Source organism: Capra hircus, chromosome 6 (assembly GCF_001704415.2).
Source record: "Capra hircus breed San Clemente chromosome 6, ASM170441v1, whole genome shotgun sequence".
Lineage (NCBI taxonomy): Eukaryota > Metazoa > Chordata > Mammalia > Artiodactyla > Bovidae > Capra > Capra hircus.
This window is the reverse complement of record NC_030813.1, coordinates 69,483,451-69,505,408: the sequence shown is the minus strand read 5'-3', so window position 1 is coordinate 69,505,408 and position 21,958 is coordinate 69,483,451. Positions and strand designations below refer to the sequence as shown.

The window sequence follows — 21,958 nt, the reverse complement described above, 5'->3', positions numbered from 1 at the left end:
TCATATGCTAGCAAGGTAATGTGCAAAATCCTTCAAGTTAGGCTTCAGCAGTACAAGAACAAAGAACTTCCAGTAGTACAAGCTGTGTTTAGAAAAGACAGAGGTACCAGAGGCCAAACTGCCAACATCTGTTGGATCATAGGAAAAGCAATGGAATTCCAAAAAAACATCTACTTCTGCTTCACTGACTACACTACAGCCACTGATTGTGCGGATCACAACAAACTGTGGAAAATTCTGAGAGATGGGAATTCCAGACCACCTTACCTGTCGCCTGAGGAAGCTCTATGCAGGACAAGAAGCAACAGTTAGAACTGGACACAGAAGAACAGACTAGTTCAAAATTCGGAAAGGAGTACATCAAAGCTGTATATTGTCACCCTGCTCCATGCAGAGCACATCATGCAAAATGCTGGGCTGGATAAATCACAAGTTGGAATCAAGATTGTCCAGAGAAATATCAACAACCTCAGCCATGCAGATGATACCATCCTAATGGCAGAAAGCGAAGAGGAACTAAAGAGCCTCTTGATGAGGGTAAAACAGTGAAAGCTGGCTTAAAACTCAACATTCAAAAAACTAAGAGCATGGCATCTGGTGTCATCACTTCATGGCAAATATTAAGGGGAAAAAGTGCAAAGGGTGATAGATTTTATTTTCCTGGGCTCCAGAATCACTGCAGATGGTGACTGCAGCCATGAAATTAAAAGACACTTGCTCCTTGGTAGGAAAGCTATGACAAACCTAGAAAGTGTATTAAAAAGCAGTGACATCACTTTGCTGTATATTAGTCTATATAGCCAAAGCTATGGATTTTCCAGTAGTCATGTACAGATGTAAGAGTTAGACTATAAAGAAAGCTGAGTGCCGAAGAATTGATACTTTCAAATTGTGGTGCTGGGAGGACTCTTTTGAGAGTTCCTTGGACTGCAAGGAGACCAAACCAGTCAATCCTAAAGGAAATCAGTCCTGAATATTTACTGGAAGGACTGATGCTGAAGCTCCAATACTCTGATGCCACCTGATGCAAAGAGCTGACTCATTGGGAAAGATTCTGATGCTGGGAAAGATTGAAGGCAGGAGGAGAAGGGAATGACAGAGGATGAGATGGTTGGATGGCATCACTGACTCAATGGACAGTGATGATGAATTTGCTCAATGAATTTGAGCAAACTCCAGGAGATAGTGAAGGACAGGAAAGGCTGGTGTGCTGCAGTCCATGGGGTTGCAAAGTGCCAGCCACAACTTAGTGACTGAAAAACAACAAAGATTGACTCAGAGGGCTAAATTTTATTTCAGATAGTGAAAAGCACCCAGGGTTTTTTGAAAAATAATTATAGTTGGTTAAAGTAAAATTCTAAAGAAAGCTAATTTTATCTTGTGTGTTTAACTACTTCATTCCTGCCGACCCTTTAAAAACAAGATACTCTTTTAAAGCAACAGGAAAAATATATATTTATAATTACACATCTGCTTATTTACATAATAAAAAACAGGAAGAACAAAAAAAACTACATGAAATGAAACTTTTTACTGACAGAAATGAAAAAAACTGTGACAAGAGTAACTAAGTATATTTTTAGATAGCCTTGCCTGTGGAACTATGTTAAATGTTCTGAACATGTAGAAAAAAATTAGTGTGGAGAAGAAATGCTAATACTGAATAGCAACAAACAATGAATCAAATTATCTTTTAAATGATTAATAAGATGCAATACGAAATAAGGAAAGAGGAGTAGAATCTGTGCTTTCAAACTGGAAGTAAATGAAACCTGACTTTGTGACTAAAATTTTATAAAAATAATGTACATATGGCAATTTCATATCAAAAATGCTTAATTTTTCCTAGCTCTGAGTGCTGAAAAGGACTAGAAAGACTGTAACACCTCAACAGCAATGAGATAATTAGTGCCAAGATTGTGGTTTCTAACTACCGTTTCCAACTAAAAAGCATCAGGATCCCTTCAAGATTTGGTTGCTTCTATGGAAGGGGCAGGGAAAGTACAAGACTAAAACATCTAGGAGTACCAGAAAATATCAGTTCAGTGGCTCAGTTGTGTCCGACTCTTTGCGACTCCATGAACTGCAGCACGCCAGGCCTCCCTGTCCATCACCAACTCCCAGAGTTCACTCAAACTCACATCCATTGAGTCAGTGATGCCATCCAGCCATCTCATCCTGTTGTCCCCTTTTCCTCCTGCCCCCAATCCCTCCCAGCATCAGGGTCTTTTCCAATGAGTCAACCCTATACATGAGGTGGCCAAAGTACTGGAGGTTCAGCTTTGGCATCATTCCTTCCAAAGAACACCCAGGACCGATCTCCTTTCGAATGGACTGGTTGGATCTCCTGGCAGTCCAAGGGACTCTCAAGAGTCTTCTCCAACACCACAGTTCAAAAGCATCAATTCTTCGGCACTCAGCTTAGAAAATATAGAAATCATCAAAAAAAGAGATGGTGGGGACATGTCAAAAGGTCATAGCAGCCAGTTTAAAGAAGCTCCCACAGACTAAATTTGGAATAATTTGAGAATCAGTATGAATTACAGTGTGTGTGTAGTATCCACACAAACTAATAAGCCATATTAATGTCACACATACTCTCTCAAGCATATAAAATAAAAACTGCATCTAATAATAAATAAATGAGGGAGGTGGGAAAACTCATTTTTAAAGTAGAATGCCAACTAAAATGTAAGAGGAATAACAGATGATAACTATTTTTAAGTAATAACTGACTAAATAAAAATCATAATTGAACATTGAAATTCTTGGACAAGTTCAAAGACAGAATATTGATGCAGTCTCCTCACAGATCACTTATTTAGACAGTAACTTTGTAGAAACCCAAAGGACACCACCACAACAAAGTAATAAAGTTATCACCGCTAATAATAAGACAAACTGACATAAGCACCTATAGAGTAACTCAATGAGAAGAACACAGCATTCATTACCTAGGTAGGAGTCCTGTCCAAAAAGCAAAACCTAAACGTAATAACACAGAAATATCAGACAAAACCAGATTGAAGGATGATTTACTAAATAACCAGATAGAACTCTTCCAAGAGTTAACGTCAACAGACCCAAAGAACACTCATACTGTCCTAGATCAAAGAAGAATAGACACAAAAGAATTAATTGTAATGAATAATATTAGACTGAACCCTAAATCCAGAAGGAAAGAAAAGAATTATCAGATATTATTGAAATATAATAATCAGCAAAATTTATTGGCTATATACTAAAGTACTAATTCATTATTAGATGTTTTGGCTTTGATAACTGTTCTCTGTAATTATGGAACACAATGTCCTTGTTCTTAGGAATATACAGTGAAGTAGTCAAGGAAAAAGCGCATAATGTCTATAATTAGCATTCAAATGGTTCAGGAAAAAATATTTCTGAGAAATTATAAAGCAAACATGGCACAAAGTTAAAAATTAGTGAATCTGAGTGAACTGTGTATAATACTTTTCCTGTACCTCTGCTAAGTCACTTCAGTCGTGTCCAACTCTGTGTGACCCCATAGTCGGCAGCCCACCAAGCTCCCCCGTCCCTGGGATTCTCCAGGCAAGAACAGTGGAGTGGGTTGCCATTCCCTTCTCCAATGTATGAAAGTGAAAAGTGAAAGGGAAGTTGCTCAGTTGTGTCCGACTCTTTGCGATCCCATGGACTGCAGCCTACCAGGCTCCTCCGTCCATGGGATTTTCCAGGCAAGAGTACTGGAGTAGGGTGCCATCGCCTTCTCCGTGCACCTCTTCATAAGTCTAAATTTTTGTCAATACTAAAAAATGAAAACAATAAATGAGGGGGCACAACAGGGGCTTCTGGTTGTAATGGTAATATTCTGTTTCCTGTTCTATATGACAACTTTTAAAAACTAAGCAAAACATTCTGATATGTTCAATATTAACATTTTATTTAATTATGTCAATTTGCTGGGCAGTACAGAAAGTCAGAAATCCAACATTTCTACTGATAAAGTACAAAGAACCATTAAAAAATAATTTCTATGCAAACATTCTATCAGTCACCTATATGTTAATAAAATAATCTAAGATTTAAAAAAAAGAAACAGTGACTACATCAGTAGTACACCTCATTACTGCTAAATACTCGCTATGCAGTCTCTATTATGACTTAAAAGACATTCACTGTCTTCTCCCTAAAGTAAATAGAAGCTTACTTTCAAAAACATCTAATTTCTGTAAGTACAGAGGAAAAAAACAGATACACTTTGTACATATATAAGAATAAGAAACAAATATTTACTTAGAGGAATACTTCACAGTGGCTGAAAAATATCCTTTTGATCAAGCGGAGATGAATCCCGAAAACAAATTTTTCTAATGAGCTATGAATACTGTTCTCTGTAACCAAAAGTGAGAGTACTGACATGTTGGGTTTGTTTCCACAAGCTGTGGTGGTAGTTACCCACTCTTTTCAGCAGTAGTGATGAATCAGCTAATTCTTCCAATCGTTTTTTTACATCCTTTGCAGTGTGTCATATCCACCAGTGTCCCTTTATCACTCCTTGGATCCATGATTCATCGTCACGATCATGCTCTTAAGTACACTCTCACCTTCCTTGCCCTCTCTATATCCCTTTGTCATACATGTCTGGCAAAACTTCAACTCCTGCTAAATCCAACTCCAGACACTCTTCCTGAACACACGAACACCTGACAATGGCAATAGGAACACACCCAGACAAGCTGACTCGTCTCACTTCAACTTATGGCCATCCACCTCAAGAACAGTTTGGAATGTAGAGTCTCTCTTCCTGTGTCACCAGTTTTTCACTCTTCTAACTCATTCCTATCAGCATATAAAAGTGCTGTGGTTTCTCCCATCTAGGGGAGAAAAAGCCCTCACTTGACCCCACATTTCCCTCCAGGTAACTGCCTAGCAATCCTACTTCTTTTCCCTAGTTTATTTATACCCCCTCTAAATAACTATTTCATATCATCTCCTCTCCTCTCAAATATTCAATACTCCCTTCCATTATTTTCACTTTTACCAGATAAATCTGCATCCTATGCTGCTGGGAAAAATTGAAGCCATCAGAAAGAGAACTTTCAGTTGTTCCCATCACCATGAACTATCCAGGCCCCTCCCCCTTCACCCCACCCCCCACACCTGCACTGAATCCTGGCCTTCCTCCTATTGCTGTTTAGTCTGTAGGTTGTGTCTGACTCTTTTGTGACCCCATGGACTGTAGCTCACCTGGTTCCCCTGCCCATGGGATTTAACAGGCAAGAATACTGGAGTGGGCTGCTGTTTCCTACTCCAGGGGATCCTCCCAACCCAGGGATAAAACTTGTGTCTCCTGCATTGGCAGAAGGATTCTTTACCACTGAGCCACCAGGAAAGCTCTCCTTTCTCCTGTTACAATGAGTAAAATTGTCTCCGCTTCTCCCTAAGGTTAAATCCTTCACTGGCACACTACATCCACAAGCTCTGACCTTAAGGACATTGCTTTAATAACGGTACTTTCTCTTTTCTTACATCATTAATTTTCCCTTCTAGTAACTCATTCTCATGAGTATAAAAACATGTTATAATTCCATTTTGGCAAAAGCAAACAAACAGAAATCTCCTCCCAACCCCACATTTCCCTCTAGATACTGTCAAAAGTATTCCACATTTCCCTCCATATACCCTCAAAAGGAAAACAAAAAACCTCAAAAAAAAATGTTCATTCTAATCCCTCGTCCTAGTTGTCTCACTGTAATTCCTTCCCTCCTGTTGTCTCCTGAATCCACTACTCCAAAAATTCTTTCTAAAATCTTCATTTTACACCACTTTAAAATGATTCTGGTCAGAATCACCACAATCTTTGCATTCTAAAATCTCAAAGTCAGCCCCAGTCCTGTTATTCCTGGTCATTCAATATTATTTGATAGTTAAACATTCCTCCGACATTGAAATACATCCTTTTTAAGATGCACCACCACCACCTTGGTCCTGTTTACCATTATCTTTGCTAGATAATTGCTGCAGCCTCCTAACTGGTCTCCCAATTACTGCCCTTAATCACTCTGTAATCTCGGCTTAATAAAGCAATTAAATTGAGACTTTAAAAACCAAAATCAGATTACTTCATTCCCCTGCTCAAAATCTGATGGAGATTCCCCATATATTTCATGTATAGGAAAAGTCAAAACCCTTATAATGGCACAATGTCCTACATACTTTGATCCAAATTTTTAAAGCAGGGTGGGGCAGTGGTGCTTCAGTTAGAAGTGGGCAAAATACAGAAAAACTGCTATTGACTTTTAAAAGTTCAATTAGTTTAATCATGATAATGACATCTAAAAATAATTATTATGTATGCACTGCTATTCTAAACACCTTCAATAAATTAATCCATTTAATATCCACTGAGGTTATTATTGTAATATTATTACTGCATTTTACAGACTAAGAAATGAAAAAACAAGAAGACCGGGGGATGTACTCAAGAACACACAGCTTGTAAGTAATACAACCAGAAACTGAACCAAAAGTCTGGCCCTGGAGTCCAAGCTCTTATACCATTCTAGAGTGTAGATCACCACAAACTCAAAGAATGAAAGCTGGTCTCATGTAAAATATGAAAAAAACAAAATAATACTATATATTAAAAGAACCAATATTCGTCACTTATCATACTTTTTATACAAACATTTTATGAGATCGTATTAAGTTTAAAAAACCTTATTCAGAAACATCCACAACTTGTAACTGTTAAGCTGAGAAAAGACAGTCAAAATCTGAGATGGCTTTATGACCTTTAATTTTTGCTGGAAGTTTTAAAATTTTATGTTAGAGCTTCTTACAGTCATACAGTATGAAATATCATAATGACAAAACCAGTAAAGTATATGAAATAAGTAACACAAAAGGTAAATGATCTGGCTGAGAACTAGTCACAACTGAGTTATTGTCTTGTTTCAGGCTCACAGAAATAACTGATTTAAGTCATCTTTATCTAACCCAAGATTAACCTGCTGACATCCAGCTTCCCTAGTTTTAGCCTACCCTTTATCATTTTCCTGGTAACAGGCTAATCACGTGTTATGTTTAAGTTAAAAGGACATTTACCAAAATATTTGCCTCCAACAATTGGTACTCTATGGAACTTAAAGTTAGGTATTATCACAATAAATCAAAGAAAGAAGAGAAAATGGCTTTAATTTTCAAAGATTCCTCAGGCTAAAATTTCTATGTTTTACTAAAATCAGTAAACATCTTTAGGTCTGTCGCTCTAGACTTAGAATGTTCAATAATTCTTTATGAAAGAACAATATACACAGAAAACAGCAAGACCACTGTTAATCACCTTTCCCAAATATGAGATTATTGTCTCTTTGTATATACAAATATAACTATATACCATGGTTCATTCCTTGCTTACCTAGATTTTTTAGATGAAATAGCACTCAGAAGAGTTTTTCACAAAGAATTCATTTTGTACTAAAAACCAAACAGAAGGTTCCAGTTTTTTGATGTATCATTCAGAGGTTTCATACTTTACACAGCACTCAAGGTGAAGAAACCAATGCCTTCAATAAACTAAATCATCACTGTCTTACTAACCTGCTTGGTGGAAGTCCAGTCTTGAACAAAGAAGGAGGAGAAGTAAACTCCGCTTTTGTAGATGGAAGCGCTGTTTCCTTTTCTGCATTTCCAGTTCTTCCCTGCTGTACCTTAAAAAAAAGGGTTATTAGCTTGTTTAATGAAACACGGAAAGATAATACAGTAAAGATGTTGACATAAATTCATAGTTTTATTTCAAATGATATGAAGAATGTTTTGTTGCCAAATATATAATAAATTAAACCTATTTTAGAATAGCATTAAGTATAAGGCACCAAACATGGATCGTGGGATCAAAATGTTTCCAACTACTAAAAAGTTCAAATTAATGTCACTTCAAGTCCAATAAATTGTAACTCTTAAGGACTTTCATAAACTCCCTCAGATCACTCACTATATATACTTGGTATATATATATATACCAAGATACTTGTTTAATACTCCATGTTTCAGAGTTCAAGAAAGGCCTTGAAGAATTCAGTACACCTAGAAGCTTGAAGTCAGTCATCTGCTTCCTAAACCTTTTTTCTTACTCTTTACATTCGGTTATAAACCAGTAATCTACCTAACTCCATAATTTCTCCCATATTTGCCCATCCTTTGTGCTCCTATCAGATCCTTGAGTATGGTCCAATCATATTCCTTTAGATTGGTGAAAATCTTTATGCTCTTTTGCTTTCATACTCATCTTCCTATCTTAAAATCATCATTAATTTATTAAACTTAAACAAAGTTCACACTGACCTGTACTTAAAAACATCTCTACTTTCTTAAGCCCTATTTAAATTCTTCTGCCCCTGTTCAGTGTAAATTCAGCATCACTCTCCTTCCCCATGAGGCAAAGGCCAAGAGAACTCAAGACACCTTGACTCTGCTATATTCAAATCACTGATTCAACTCCAGAAACCATCTATCTCTCAAATAAACATTATGTAGAACTCATTTTCAAATTAAATATTAATGCTAAATCCTTATATAAGAGATGATGAGGATCAGCACCTAGACAATGAAGATAGAAAGACGAAATAGATTTGATAGACATGTGACAGGTAAAATTCAGAATGTAGTAACAGGGAAAATAAACATGGTTTATTTGTCAAACATTTATTAAGTATCTACTATGTACCAGAAACTGGGACCACAGAGAGAAATACCACAAAATCCCATACTGTGGGAAAATACGGACACACAAATCATCAGAGCACTGTAACTGTTATGAAAAAAATTAATGGGATAAAAAGATCCTATGAAAGAACAGACAAAGAAATGTGCTGCTCTTCCTGGGGATGTGAAGAATACTCAAAAATGACACTAAGGTCTCCAGTGCACTCCTGAGCACCTAACTTCTTACCATGTCTAACAAGCATCTCAAACTGATATGGACAAAACAAAGTTACTGACTTCCCTCTATCTGCCAATCTGATTCTCTCCAAGTCTTCCTCCTATGAGTAAACGGCACCATCATCTACCGAGTTGCTTAGTAAAAACAAAAAGAAAAACAAAGCCTTAGCAAATAGCCAATACACAGGTACATCCAATATCAACTTTACCTTGACAATATATACCAAATTCAACCACTTATCACTATGTTCACTACCAAAATTCAGGTCAAACCCATCACCACATCTCAACTGTTCTGCTACATTATCTGGACTCTTTCCTTTGATCTAACCTCTCTAAAACCCATCCTCTGTACAGTCAAAGCAATCTTTGGTATGGACCCTGCCTACCTACCCAACTTATTTTGACAACAACCAATCGCAATGGCCTTTTCTCTTGTTCTTTTTAACAGGTAAGTTCCTCCTTAATGTTGCTTCTGCACTGTTCTTTTAGCTTTATAAGATCATCATGACAACCTCCTTGTAATCATTCAAGTATTGTTCAAATATTTCCTTGAAATGGCCAATCCCAGTCTCCATCATGTCATCTCTATCACATTACTATTTTGTATTTTCTTCACAGAATTTCTCACTAGTATCATTATCTAAAGTCCTCTTATTTATGTTTATTGTCTGCCTGCTGCCACTATAACATAGGATCTTGGAAAACATGGATGTCATCCAGCTCAAGACTATATCCTAAGATCCTTAACATATTGCCTGGCATGCAGTTAGTGCTCAAATATATTTGCTATTTGACTGGCTTTAGGACTCAGCTTAAATGTCACTAAGGGAAGCCCGCTTAGAGTTTGTAACAACATAATTTTTGCCATGATTTTCTAGTTATCTTTCCCATTAAGTCAGATAATCTCTGAGACCACAAAATCTATGTCTATAAATGTTCATTTCCCCTTTCCACTTGAACCTAAGAAACTTCCTCGCACAGACAATGCTCAATTAAAAATTGGGAAGGAGGGGAAAAAAAAAAACTGGGAAGGAGGAAGGGAGAAGGGTTGGAAAGAAGTAGGGGGTGGTGGGAAGAGAGTAAAAGTTAGAGTATTTATAATACGGGAAAAAGTGAGAGAAGGTTTAACAGGAAGACATGGTACATTTTTAACCATGTAAAAATTGCTGTTTCCTAACTTAGCTTTCTTTTCTTGTTAATTTCTTCATAACATACTCAAACAATTCTGAAAATCTTCACCATTTTTGCAACCCTCCTAATCAACTTGCAATAACACTATCACCTTATCTTCAAATGTTGATTAGCATTAATAGACTCAAAACTTGTTTAGTCAGAACATAATGAGATTACTTTTTCCACATGATCTAATATTTTAAGAAAAGACTATAAAAAAAAAGAAATAACTCTAAGACATCACAACTGATTTTATTAAAAAATTGTCAGATTTTATGTATTCAAAGAAAAGTTGACTGAAGTCTATAACCTTAAGAAGCTATTTACTCAAATTATCAAATTATGCCAAAACTTATTTTGTAAAATTTCCTTCAACTGCCCTTTATAGCATTATTTACAAGCTTAATATTACAAAGTAATATCTAAAAATAAATTGTGAAACACCCAAATAAAGGACTATGCAACTATTTATAAAGTATTATTTATCAAAAAACTTTATTTAACCTAGGAAAACAGCTTATGTTAAGATGAGAAAAGAAAAGTAGAAAACCACATCAATTATTATAATTTCGTTTCAACTCACAAGAACAAAAATATTGGGACGACAACAAAGTCAGGACTTTGAAAGCAGATGAAAAAAAAGTAACTGAGCAAACCAAAGAATCTGAATCCTAAGTCAGCAATGAGAAAGCAAAGACATATTGATTTTCACAGCAAGACCTGCAAAGATTCAGGAACTAACAACTCTAGCTCCTAAAATATTTCAACCAGTCAAATATAAACATCAGCCCTCAGACAGATGTCTTCTCTGAAAACTCAGATTTCAAAAACAAAAACCCAAGAAAGCAAAAAGATAAAGACACTGGCCATCAGAGACTGAAAAACGCTTAACCGCAGTCAAGTGTACAGCCAGCAAGCTCTACCCGTATGCACAGACCTCTCAACTGTTTCTTCAGTGGCCCACACTCTCGTGAGTTCATAATGGCCAGGGGTCAACAAATACTTGAGAAGAGTCAAAGGCAAAAGCCAGAAACAACAAAATTAAAAGATCAACTTGGAGAAAATAGACTATGCACAAAAAGAAAGCCTAACAATCAATCTACCATTAATATTAAGATATTTTGAGAGACAGAGGGAGAAAAAACCACTGCATCACTGCATGAATGAGTAAGAATAGGATGCTAGGGGCTTTCCTAGTGGTTCAGGGGTTGAGAATCCGCTTTGCAATGCAAGGGAAACCGGTTTGATCCCTGGTTTGAACCCTGAGCCGGGAAGCTCCTACATGCCATTTATTAAGCCCATGAGCCTAGAGCTGGTGCTCTGCAACAAAAGAAGCCACCGCACCAGTAGCAGAGCAGGCCCCGCTCGCTGCAACTGAAGAAAGCCCACATGGAACCACAAAGACGTTTCAACCACGGCTAAAAAATGAAAATGAATCTTTTTTTTAAACTTTTTTAAACAAAAGAAAGACTCAATACTACAGTTAAATACTGAAGAAAAATCATCTTATATATTCAAAAACATAACAGTAGAAATAAAAAAGTGAATAGAAGCACTCTGAAGCCAAAGAAATCTCCAGATAATGGAAAACAAAGAGATAGGAAAAGAAAAACGAATCAGCATAAGGAGATTTTGAATTTTTGAATAAGAGGGCCAAAAGGCACATGAAGACAAAGTAAAAAAAATAACAAGAAAATATCCCACAAATGAAGGATTTATACTTCCAGATTTAGAAGGTACAAATAAATGCTTGGTACAATGGATAACAGACCGACAAATCTTAAGAAATTCACAACGGTGACAGAGCGGGAGGGACACCTATGCAGGCGTGCACACACAAACTTTAATATTTGAGAGAAGGCTGTGGCCAATTTTTCTTATACACATCACCCATTCTTACTAGTCACTTCTTTCTTGCCCTCACTCCCAGTTATATAATTGTACAATTGTTTTCATACTCAATTGACTTTATACTGAAGTGTACAAAAAGTCTTTAAGAATGTTGAAACATTAATAAATCCCTGGAGAAACTATAATAAGCACCTGGTGGTTCTTTGTGCAGTGAAATGGCAACCCACTCCAGAGTCCCAAAGAGTCAGACAGACTTAGTGACCAAACAAAAACAACAAATCTACTTGTCAGTATGTTTAAAAATTCACTTAATCAAAAGTTTAAAAGTTATTTTAAAGAGGCTGACTGGCTGTCCCTCAGAAAACTAAGGATAAAAAAAAAAATCTTTGTATTAGATATAAAAATAACTTTAAAAACCTGTTCTTTTGTCCATTCCCCAGTATCAGTCTGAGTCCTTGATCATTTCGTACCTATAGTACTCCAACAGTTTCCTATCTGGACTCTGACTCTCATTTCCCCCCTTTATACTCTGTGGCCCACCCTGGTTACCAGTTCTTTTTTCTGAAAACCGATTTGCTTATGCTATTCTTATACCCAAGAACTTTCAAACGGCTTCCTGCTACCGATCCATCCGTCTGCAGGGTAGGTGCACATTAGTCTTTCACATCATTTCCACCATTCCCAGGCTTCTCCTCTATCTCTCATCGATTCTCAACTCTTCCTTCACACTATCTGGTTTTGTTCACATTGTTTTCTCTGCCTACAATCTTCTCCACTCTCCTCTCTCCTAGTAATGCAAACTTACTCATTTTGCATCGCATCCCATTTGAATCCTTCTAGACTCTGCAATGTAGGATAACCCACTCTCGCCTCTGAACTCCTTACTGTATTTTGTCAATACACCAATATAACACTTTCACAATACAATATGGTTATCAGTTTGTATGTACACATCACTCAGATAGTGAGCTCCCTGAACACAAAGACTGTTTTACAGGGCTGGGCACAATGAAGGCATTCGGATATGTCAATAAAGTTGGGCAAGTTTTTTTCCTTCTATCTCCTTCTCACCAATCCTAATAATTACAGTTCAAAATGGTAGAGAAGTGGACAAGAGCTTGGACTTTATTCAACTACACCATACACTGCCACCAAAACAGTATTACTTGTAAGTCACTGTCCTAATCACGAACAGACAGTAATTCCTCCAACTCATCTTCCTGGTTTAAACTACACCCTACAAAGCCATGTCTTCTATTCTCCAGAAAAAATTAACTCTCTGATTCAATAAGGCTGATTTCTTAAATAATCTGACTACACCTATCAAATTCAAGTCCTTATTCCTTCAGAAGTAAATAAATCAGAATGGAACAATCATCTCCTCTCACATGATCAAAAGAAACTTCAAAATGATTTTTTGATAGACTGTATGTATAACTTATTCACTATGGCTACCTTCAATAAAAGACAAGACCCTAGCAGTTTCTTCTTATTCTTTGCTTTTAGTAGTTTACTGCAAGAAAACACAAAGTATACAAAAACTGGAAGTTTAAAAAGGCAGTTCTTTTTTCTGTTGGAAGAAAATGAAAAGCACCATTGCCAACAAACTATTTCCTCATCAAGATAACTTCTCTAACTATTCACTGCAATTGTAAAAGACAATATATTCAATGTCTAACTAAGTAGGTATCATCAAAAATAACTTGATGACCATTTAAAATAAGAGAGACATCAAACACTTTCAAAATATTTACAGCAGAACAAGAACCAAATACTTACCCAAAGTAGGATGTAAATTAAAATTAAATTCTCTATACAGAACTGTGTCCAGCAGAGCGGCTACATCTGCGGATATAGCACATGCATCGCATAAGGCAGTATTTTGGAGGACAGGGCTATAAGCCCCAAAAGGGACACAGAAAAGTTCCTGCCCATAAAAATTCCCTGCATGTATAGCTCAAACTAAAAGGCACTCCCAGTCACTGACATCCCAGTGTCACTCAACACAAGAATCAAGAATTAAGAATTAAGGTAAAGGAAGAAGAGTTTATAATCAGGTTTTGAGAAAGTTTGTGGGATGCTGTGTATCACACAAGTATGAAAATATATTATTATTATTTGGAATGATCATATGGAATAGAGAAGCAAAAAGTCAGACCTGATACCCAAGTGGTATCAACCTACAAGTTCCTCACTAACTTGCTCCTTTTAAATATTCATTTAAAAAATCAATGACTTTATCCTAATTTTGTTGAGTCTCTCTTGGTGACTCTCAAAGAATACCTAAGATTCTTGAGATACCTTCAACTGTAAGAGACATCACATCAATGATTTCAGTGTCACACAGATAATACAGGGTACGCCATCTACCTTACCATTTTTTAACAGAAAATCAGGAAAAATAAGTCTCCAATTCTGATAAAAATTACAGCAGGATCTACAATGAGTGCTTAGCCTGTTGGCATGAACTTTTATATCCTACAAACAAACATACACTTGACTCAAAATAAAATCACAACATACAGCAGGAATAGTTTTACTTTGCATTTGTTAGTATAATAGGCTATAATTCACATGCTTGCAAAAGTGGAGATAAAACAACAATCAGCAAATTTGTAAGTCACCAGGAAGCTGAAGATTTGGAAAAAAGGTAGCTATTTCCATTTTAATCTTGTCCCTCGAGTAGTGGTATGGGAGCAGACTCAAGAACAAAAAATGAGAGCAACCAAGGATAATTTACTAAAATTCACCTTAAAAAGATTGAATCTGCCATCTTGGATCTCTGCACCTGGTGTAACTTCCATAGTACAGTCTTCGGCCTAAGTTAAATAACATATTCCCCATTAAGATACCACATAATTTTTAATTGACAGGCCACATAAAGACAAACCAGCTGTGGCTAGTCTGCAACATGAAACTAAAAACATCAGATAATCATTAATATGAAACTCTGAAAGGGAAGGAGGGGGAAAAAAACAAACATGGTAAAACGGAATTTTTAAACTATCATATAGCATTTAACCACCTTTATAGGGAAAAACTGATGTATTTAGGGAATAAAATTGGGACAGTAGAAAAGGCCGGGGTATTTTGGAATATTTACTAATTACCGTAATTTTATTTGTAGTAGAGGTAACTGGTATAACTTCAAGCCCCATTCGTATCCTCTTCTGTTTTTCACAGTAAGCCTTCCAGGTATCTTCATTAAACCCGTAATTAAAATAATCAGAAAGATCAGCACCTAAAGATAAAACATACTTTCAGTGTACAAATGATTTCAATTCTATTTTTATGTAGTACATAAAATATAATAAACTGTAAAAATATAGAGTTCTATTAAGTCTTATCACCTCTTCTAGTTTTACCAATTTTCCCAATTAATACCATAAAGCAACAGAACTATACAAAGTTTTGACCAAAATGATTTCCTCTAGAATTGGCATTATAATAAAAACAATGAGTCTACTTTTATATAATGCTAGGTCACCTGTAAGATTTAATAATATAAGCCACTATTACTTGTGTGCTTAAGACAACAAAAATTACATTTAAAAAGTAATATTATATGCTGAAAAAAACTTTTCTAATGATTGTTCATACTGTTTGCTAATGATTATTTATACTAAAATTTTTTCAAACTGACATAATCCACAATGATCTTACCAGGTTTACGCCATGGTTTATCTTCAAAAGAATCCAAATCCACCTCCAAGAGCGGAACTCCATTAATGCTTCCAGGCGCATCCAGATCTACTCCTTTCACTTTCGTTCCTACTTTAGAAAATTACAAAACCGTAAAGGACCCATATTAGTGAGACATACCACAGACAAACAGAAAACAATGACACCCTTTTACTACTGCTAATGCTAGCACTAATTGTGGCAAAGATTTCACACTGAGTAGTAACGTTTCCACAAATAAAAAGTGAGGTCCAAGTGTATGGTGTAGTTATAAGATAAAACAGAGAGATTAGAGACTTCTTGTTTATAATAAGGGATTCCTGTACCAAGAAACTTCCCTCTTTTAAATCATTATCTTCATACATTCTGTGATCTAAGAAAGATTTCCACCTTTTAAAAAAGCTGTAGAACAAACAACAACAAAATCACACACGTGACAGGAACCCTATGTGACCCACAGCCTAAAGGATTTACTAACTAGCCATTTACAGGAAAGTGCCCACTATATATGGTCAAAACTGTTCTTTTTAACTGAGTTGTAATAACTAACATCTATTCTTGACTTATTCTGATATATGCCCGATTTTCCTATTGATGCAACTACAAATATAAATTTACCGGTAGTTCCATAAACTCTTCCTCCTGTCTTGATGTTAAGATTTACAGGTGCTGTACCGTAACTCCTAAAAGCAAAATAATAAAAATTATCCTGAAATGCTGCAATGAAAACAGTAAAATATTCAGTATGTACATATAAATTATATACCCACATATTAACTGGATAGACTGACACTAAAACATTTTAGAAAATGTTTTCAATTTTAAAAGTCTATCACTTGCTCAATAAAAGATAAAAACAAATTTTTTAAAAAGTATGATTAATTTTCCATCTTAAAAACCTACCTATAAATAATTCAATATTCCACTGTTACAAACTAACCAGAAATTTGGCTGGAAAGGAAAGAATAGTTTATATGCCTTGTTTTTACTTCCTCATCTCCTACTCATTCATCTGGACTTGCAAAAACTCACTGCTTCTTGCCCGCCTAATAATGTTCATCTTTTGTCTCCAACGTGTTAATTGTGACACCTACGTTATTCTGCCTTAGAAAACTAAGGCTATATTCAATAAAATACTCAAATATTTGTATAAAGCTCCACTGCTATAAATTTAAGAAATATAAGGTAGCTCAAACAAAACTGTTACTATCAAGGAGGACCATCATTACCAACTTGAAAGGTTTCATCATCTCATTGACTAATTAATTCATCTAATAAATGCTTTTGCCCACGGCTTAGGGGTAAAGAACCCGCCTGCAATGCAGGAGAGCAGCAGGAACCATGGGTTCCATTCCTGGGTCAGGAAGATTCCCTAGAGAAAGAAATGGCAACCCACTCCAGTACTCTTCTTGGGAAATCCCATGGACAGGGAAGCCTGACAGGGGAGTCAATGGGGTCGAGAGAGTCAGACACAACAACAAATGCTTGAGTACCAACAATGTATCACATATAGTTCTAAGCTAAGGACAGAGAATGAGGAACTGGACAAATATGGTTCCTGTCTCTTAATACTTACATTTCAACAATCAAGTTCAGCACAGCAAAAGCACTCTGAGGTATCTATATAAGATATACAAAAGTCCCAGCTATTTGAAAGTCAAAGCACAAAAACCTAGGACTGTCTCCAAATGGTCCTCTTACAGAACTGCTAAAGGATAAATCAAAACAGTATTTATGGCTTACCATAGTTCATTACATGAAGTTCTTTACTTCCCACCCAGCTACTTTCCCTTCCCCACAGTGCCTTTTAAAATGTTACTTTTCTTTTTTAATGCCACCAAGCCTTTGCATTCATTGTGAGTAAAGAAGCTTAGCTGTCTGGAAAACTGTATTCAAGTAAATGTGACACCAATCAATAGCTGCCCTGCCACCATGAGATGTCAGGCTTCTCTAGGGGCTAGATCCTATGTACCTGGATGTCTAAAGGAACTTCAAATTAAACGTACCAAGAAATTTTATTTTAACCTGCTCCTCCCACCTTACCCATATATGGTAATACACTGCTATGTATACAATGAACTAATCTAGAAATCTCCAAATCATTGAGTCCTTTATCTCCCTTTCCATCTATAACCAGCCATTACCCACATTATTTCCATTTATTCTTTACTCATATATATCAAGTTATTTCATCTATCCCTATATTACTGCTGCTGGCTTAGTTTTATCATCCCATGTGGATGATTACTTCAAATTTATTAACTAATTTCTGTCTAGCACATCTCAACTACTTCTGCTAGTTTTATTTCAAATGTGACCGACTATTTATAATAACCTTTAAAGGTTCCATGATGACATGGCAAAAATGTACTAACGTTCCTCTTCTGTGGTTTAAATAAGCAACCTTTCTCATCTACCTTATTCTCCAGCATTCTGGTTCCTCTAAGTCATGCTTCCACTACATCTAAGTAGCTTCCTCTGCCAAAACCATCAGTCCATTTCCTTCTGTCTCAAGAATTACTGAAATAACTTCCAATACTACCTCCTTTAGAATTTTCTCTTTAACACATGCAGACTTTTAGCAACCGTCCTCTCAAAACTTTTAAATCACTGTACATGTTTCTGGCTAAGCACTTACACTGCTTAGCTACAAAGTGTTTGCTCACACGTCTGTCTTCCTCACTACTTTTGATAAACAAGAATAGTTTATATTCCCATCATCAATTAACAGAATGCCACACAAGCTGTCTTTAAAAAGTATTTAATGAATGAGCAGATGAATTTCAAAGACATAGCTGAGAAGCCACTCTTCTATACAAGGTAAATTATTCCTACCCTAAGATTTGCTTTTCTTCCTACCTTACTTATAGATACAATAAACTCTGACAAAAACTGTGTTACCTACAACAATTCTAGTTTTTACTTTCTAGCAGCTTAAATAAACCAATTTAGCATTGTTCCTTAAAAACAATTTGCTCTTTAAATTTGCTTCTGAAAACACTGCACAAAGTAAGTATTCATCAAATTTTCTCCTTGGCTTTCTTTCAGTTTTCAATGGCTATATCTTGAGATAGCAAGGTTAAAAAAGCTTTATACTCTCCAGAAAGATCTGTAACTTAGTTTGAAATGCATTAAAAAAATACAAAAGAAAAGATGGACTGTTGAGTGGGTGGAGGCATGGAGGTAGGTAGTAGATAGACAGGTGATACAGCAAACACAGCAAAACATAAATTATATAATCCAGCTGATGAGTAAACGGGTGTCCACATCAATTCCTTAAACTTCTTTGAATGTTTGAAAATTTTCATGGTCAAATGTTGAGGGAAGAAAAACGTTCAAAGACAACTGTGTTTTTTAACATGCAGTCTATTTACTAAATAAACATCTACTAAACACCATATGTAGGACAATGTAAGAAATAGGAAAATTCATAAACCATGGTTTCTACTCAAAGATTTCAGAGTCTGTGTTAAAAGTGCAAACATAATTACAATCCATGAAACTGCTATAAGAAATAAAGTTCAGATAAAAGTACTATGGGAGTCTATGTGTATTTGATATTTGTATGAAAGTCTTATCACAAAATTGGTCATATTAGTAAAAAATAATCACCATTTCCTTTAATTCTTCTATACTTGCAAATACAAATAATTTTAGAGGATAATATTTACTAAAAATGCAATGAATACTATGGTATTATTTTGAAGTGTTCCTTCTGCGTAGTGCAAATGAAAAACAAAGTCAAAGTGTTAGTCACTCAATTGTGTCCAACTCTTTGTGACCCCATGGACTGCAGCCTGCCAGCAGGACTGTAGTTCCTCCTGTCTATGGGATTCTCCAGTCAAGAATACTGGAGGGGGTAGACATTCCTTTCTCCAGGGGATGTTCCCAACCCAGGGAGTGAACCCGGGTCGTCTCCTGCACGGTAGGTAGATTCTTTACTATTTGAGCCACCAGGGAAGCCCAGATGACAAAGGCCTATTACCATAAGGGCTTACTAACCTCACAAGCTCAACACTAATAATTTACTTTAAGTGGGGATGAGGAGAACATCAGCATTACCCTAACATGAATCATTTAAATCCTGCCCCCCCCCCAAAAAGTTGCTAGGGTCTTAAAATTCCACAAGCAGTCATTATTATAATGCAAAACTGATTATGACAACTGAATTACCTTTAAGCTTCCTGAAATAACTTCAAAAAATTTCCCTACTAGATAAAATATTCAAAAGTATTTCTGTATATATTGTTCCATTTCAGGTAAGACTGTGCAATTAATGAAAAGCTTGTTTCCAATGTACTAGTACCACAGTATACATCCAAATTGAAAAGCAGAGAAACAATGTCAACTCTTATTCTACCACCACAACAAAATCACAATCTGTACTTTATTCCTCAGCAGTCCATTCACTTGATCCAGCTTTACAGACTATAAACCCTGAGACAACATATTGGCATAAACAGCCCTCAGGATTATTAACCACTTGAAAAATAATACTATAAAAAGCAAAAAGAAGTACTTTGGTTATTGTTTTTACTGAACAAAAAAACCTAAACTCAGGTCTGGAAAAGTAATAAAATGTTAAAAACAATATAGATGCAAACAACAATTTAAGGTTTTCTAATTAAAGAATCTGTGGCACTCAATTAATTTGTAAAAACACTTCAATTTCAAGAATAAAAAACTGCTACTTCCACACAGGTTTACCTAACTTTATATTTAAGAAAAAAAATTTAATTCTGAAATCCCTTTACATCATGAGATGTAACTAGATGCACGCATGCATGCCAAGTCGCTTCAGTTGTGTCTTGACTCTTTGTGACCCTATGGACCACAGCCCTCCAGGCTCCTCTTTCCATGGGATTCTCCATGCAAGAATACTTGAGTGGGTTCCCCTGCCCTCCTCCAGGGGCTCTTCCCGACCCAGAGATCAAACCCGTGTCTCTTATGTCTCCTGCACTGGCAGGCGGGTTCTTTACCACTAGTGCCACCCGGGAAGCCCTGCAACTAACATATAATACTGTATTAACTTCAGGTTTACAACAGAATGATTTGACATACATATAAATTGTCAAAATGATTACAGTAAGTTAACATCCATCACCACAGAAAGTTACAAATATTTTTTTTCCTTGTGACAAGAACTTGTACCTACTATCTTAGCAATTTATCAGATGAAACTTTAGTAAGAATTCATATCATGGTCAGATGGAAAAACAATGGAATCAATCACTAATTGTCTGATACAGGCACACTGCCTTTGATTTAAGCACATACAACTGTTACATATAACTCACCCATACTGTGGTGCTCCCGTTTTAATGTCTCCTATAGTGACGTGAACATCGTCCTCATCATCATCACTGTCGCTATCACTATCATCTTCAGTCTCAGTCACTTTCTACACCAAAAAAGAACCACCACAAAATGCACTCATTAATCCGTTTCAACATTTGATCTGAGATGTGTAACTGAAAAGGTAACCATTTTGCATTTTTTGAGCTCCTTTTAAAGGAAAAAGTTATAGTGTCGCTGCCTATTTCAACTCATTTACAACTTTGATGTTTTACATGACCAAAGGATAATGATGTTAAGTAAAACTTTTTTTCATCATCGTCTTTTTGTAAATAACACCGTATGTATTTTTCCTATTAAGAACTGCTCCTCTTAAAAATAAGATCTAAGGCAACATACTAAAATATCAACTTAAAAAAATTTGAGGAATTCTTAACAGAAAGAACATGAAGGTAAAAGGAAAACAATTTTTAAGGGTCACAGAGTCATGGTTAAAATCACCAAACAGTTAAAAAACAGTTCACTTACTCCTGACAATCATTTACACACAGTAGAGGCCCTGCATGCAAATGACTGAGGGAATACTTCAATTCCATGAGTAAAAGTTGGGCCATACACAAAGGTTTTATTTTGGCTCTAAAAGGCTGTTTTGTGCTTAGTCACATAAGAGTAAAATTAAAAAATAGAACTCATAGGCTAAATACTTTTTTGTATATAAGTTCGAGCTTACAGAATACAATTTTGTTTTTATAGGATTAAAACATGTTAAAACATTCCTAAGACCAACGATTTGTCACCTGCAAAGTGTCACTTTTAACAGGCATGAGGTCAGACTGTCACACACACATATATATATATAAATATATATAAATAAAATATAGATATATCCGCTAAAGAAACTGACAAACTTGGGTTGCAAGATGCAATGTTTGGTTTGAAAAAAACTAGGTTCTCTATTATTATTAATAATAAACTGCTCTTTTATTAAAGCAATAAACATTAAACCTTTGTAAATGTTCCATTTCATCTAGCG

At 35.8% G+C, this 21,958-nt stretch overlaps 1 protein-coding gene across 13 annotated transcripts in view; it reads right to left on the bottom strand.

The window, feature by feature from the left end:
• FIP1L1 (factor interacting with PAPOLA and CPSF1) overlaps positions 1-21,958 on the bottom strand; it is a 68,343-nt gene that overhangs the window by 41,233 nt on the left and 5,152 nt on the right. For 3 of the 13 annotated variants that reach the window (XM_005681618.3, XM_005681616.3, XM_005681619.3), the window contains 6 exons: positions 20,928-21,031; positions 16,249-16,313; positions 15,613-15,723; positions 15,060-15,190; positions 14,700-14,768; positions 7,582-7,691 (listed from right to left, as the gene is read on the bottom strand). In XM_005681618.3, the coding sequence (XP_005681675.1) occupies positions 7,582-7,691; positions 14,700-14,768; positions 15,060-15,190; positions 15,613-15,723; positions 16,249-16,313; positions 20,928-21,031 (590 nt within the window). The remainder of the gene's footprint in view (positions 1-7,581; positions 7,692-14,699; positions 14,769-15,059; positions 15,191-15,612; positions 15,724-16,248; positions 16,314-20,927; positions 21,032-21,958) is intronic. The other 10 variants (XM_005681625.3, XM_005681617.3, XM_005681620.3 and 7 more) reach the window with 5 other exon arrangements.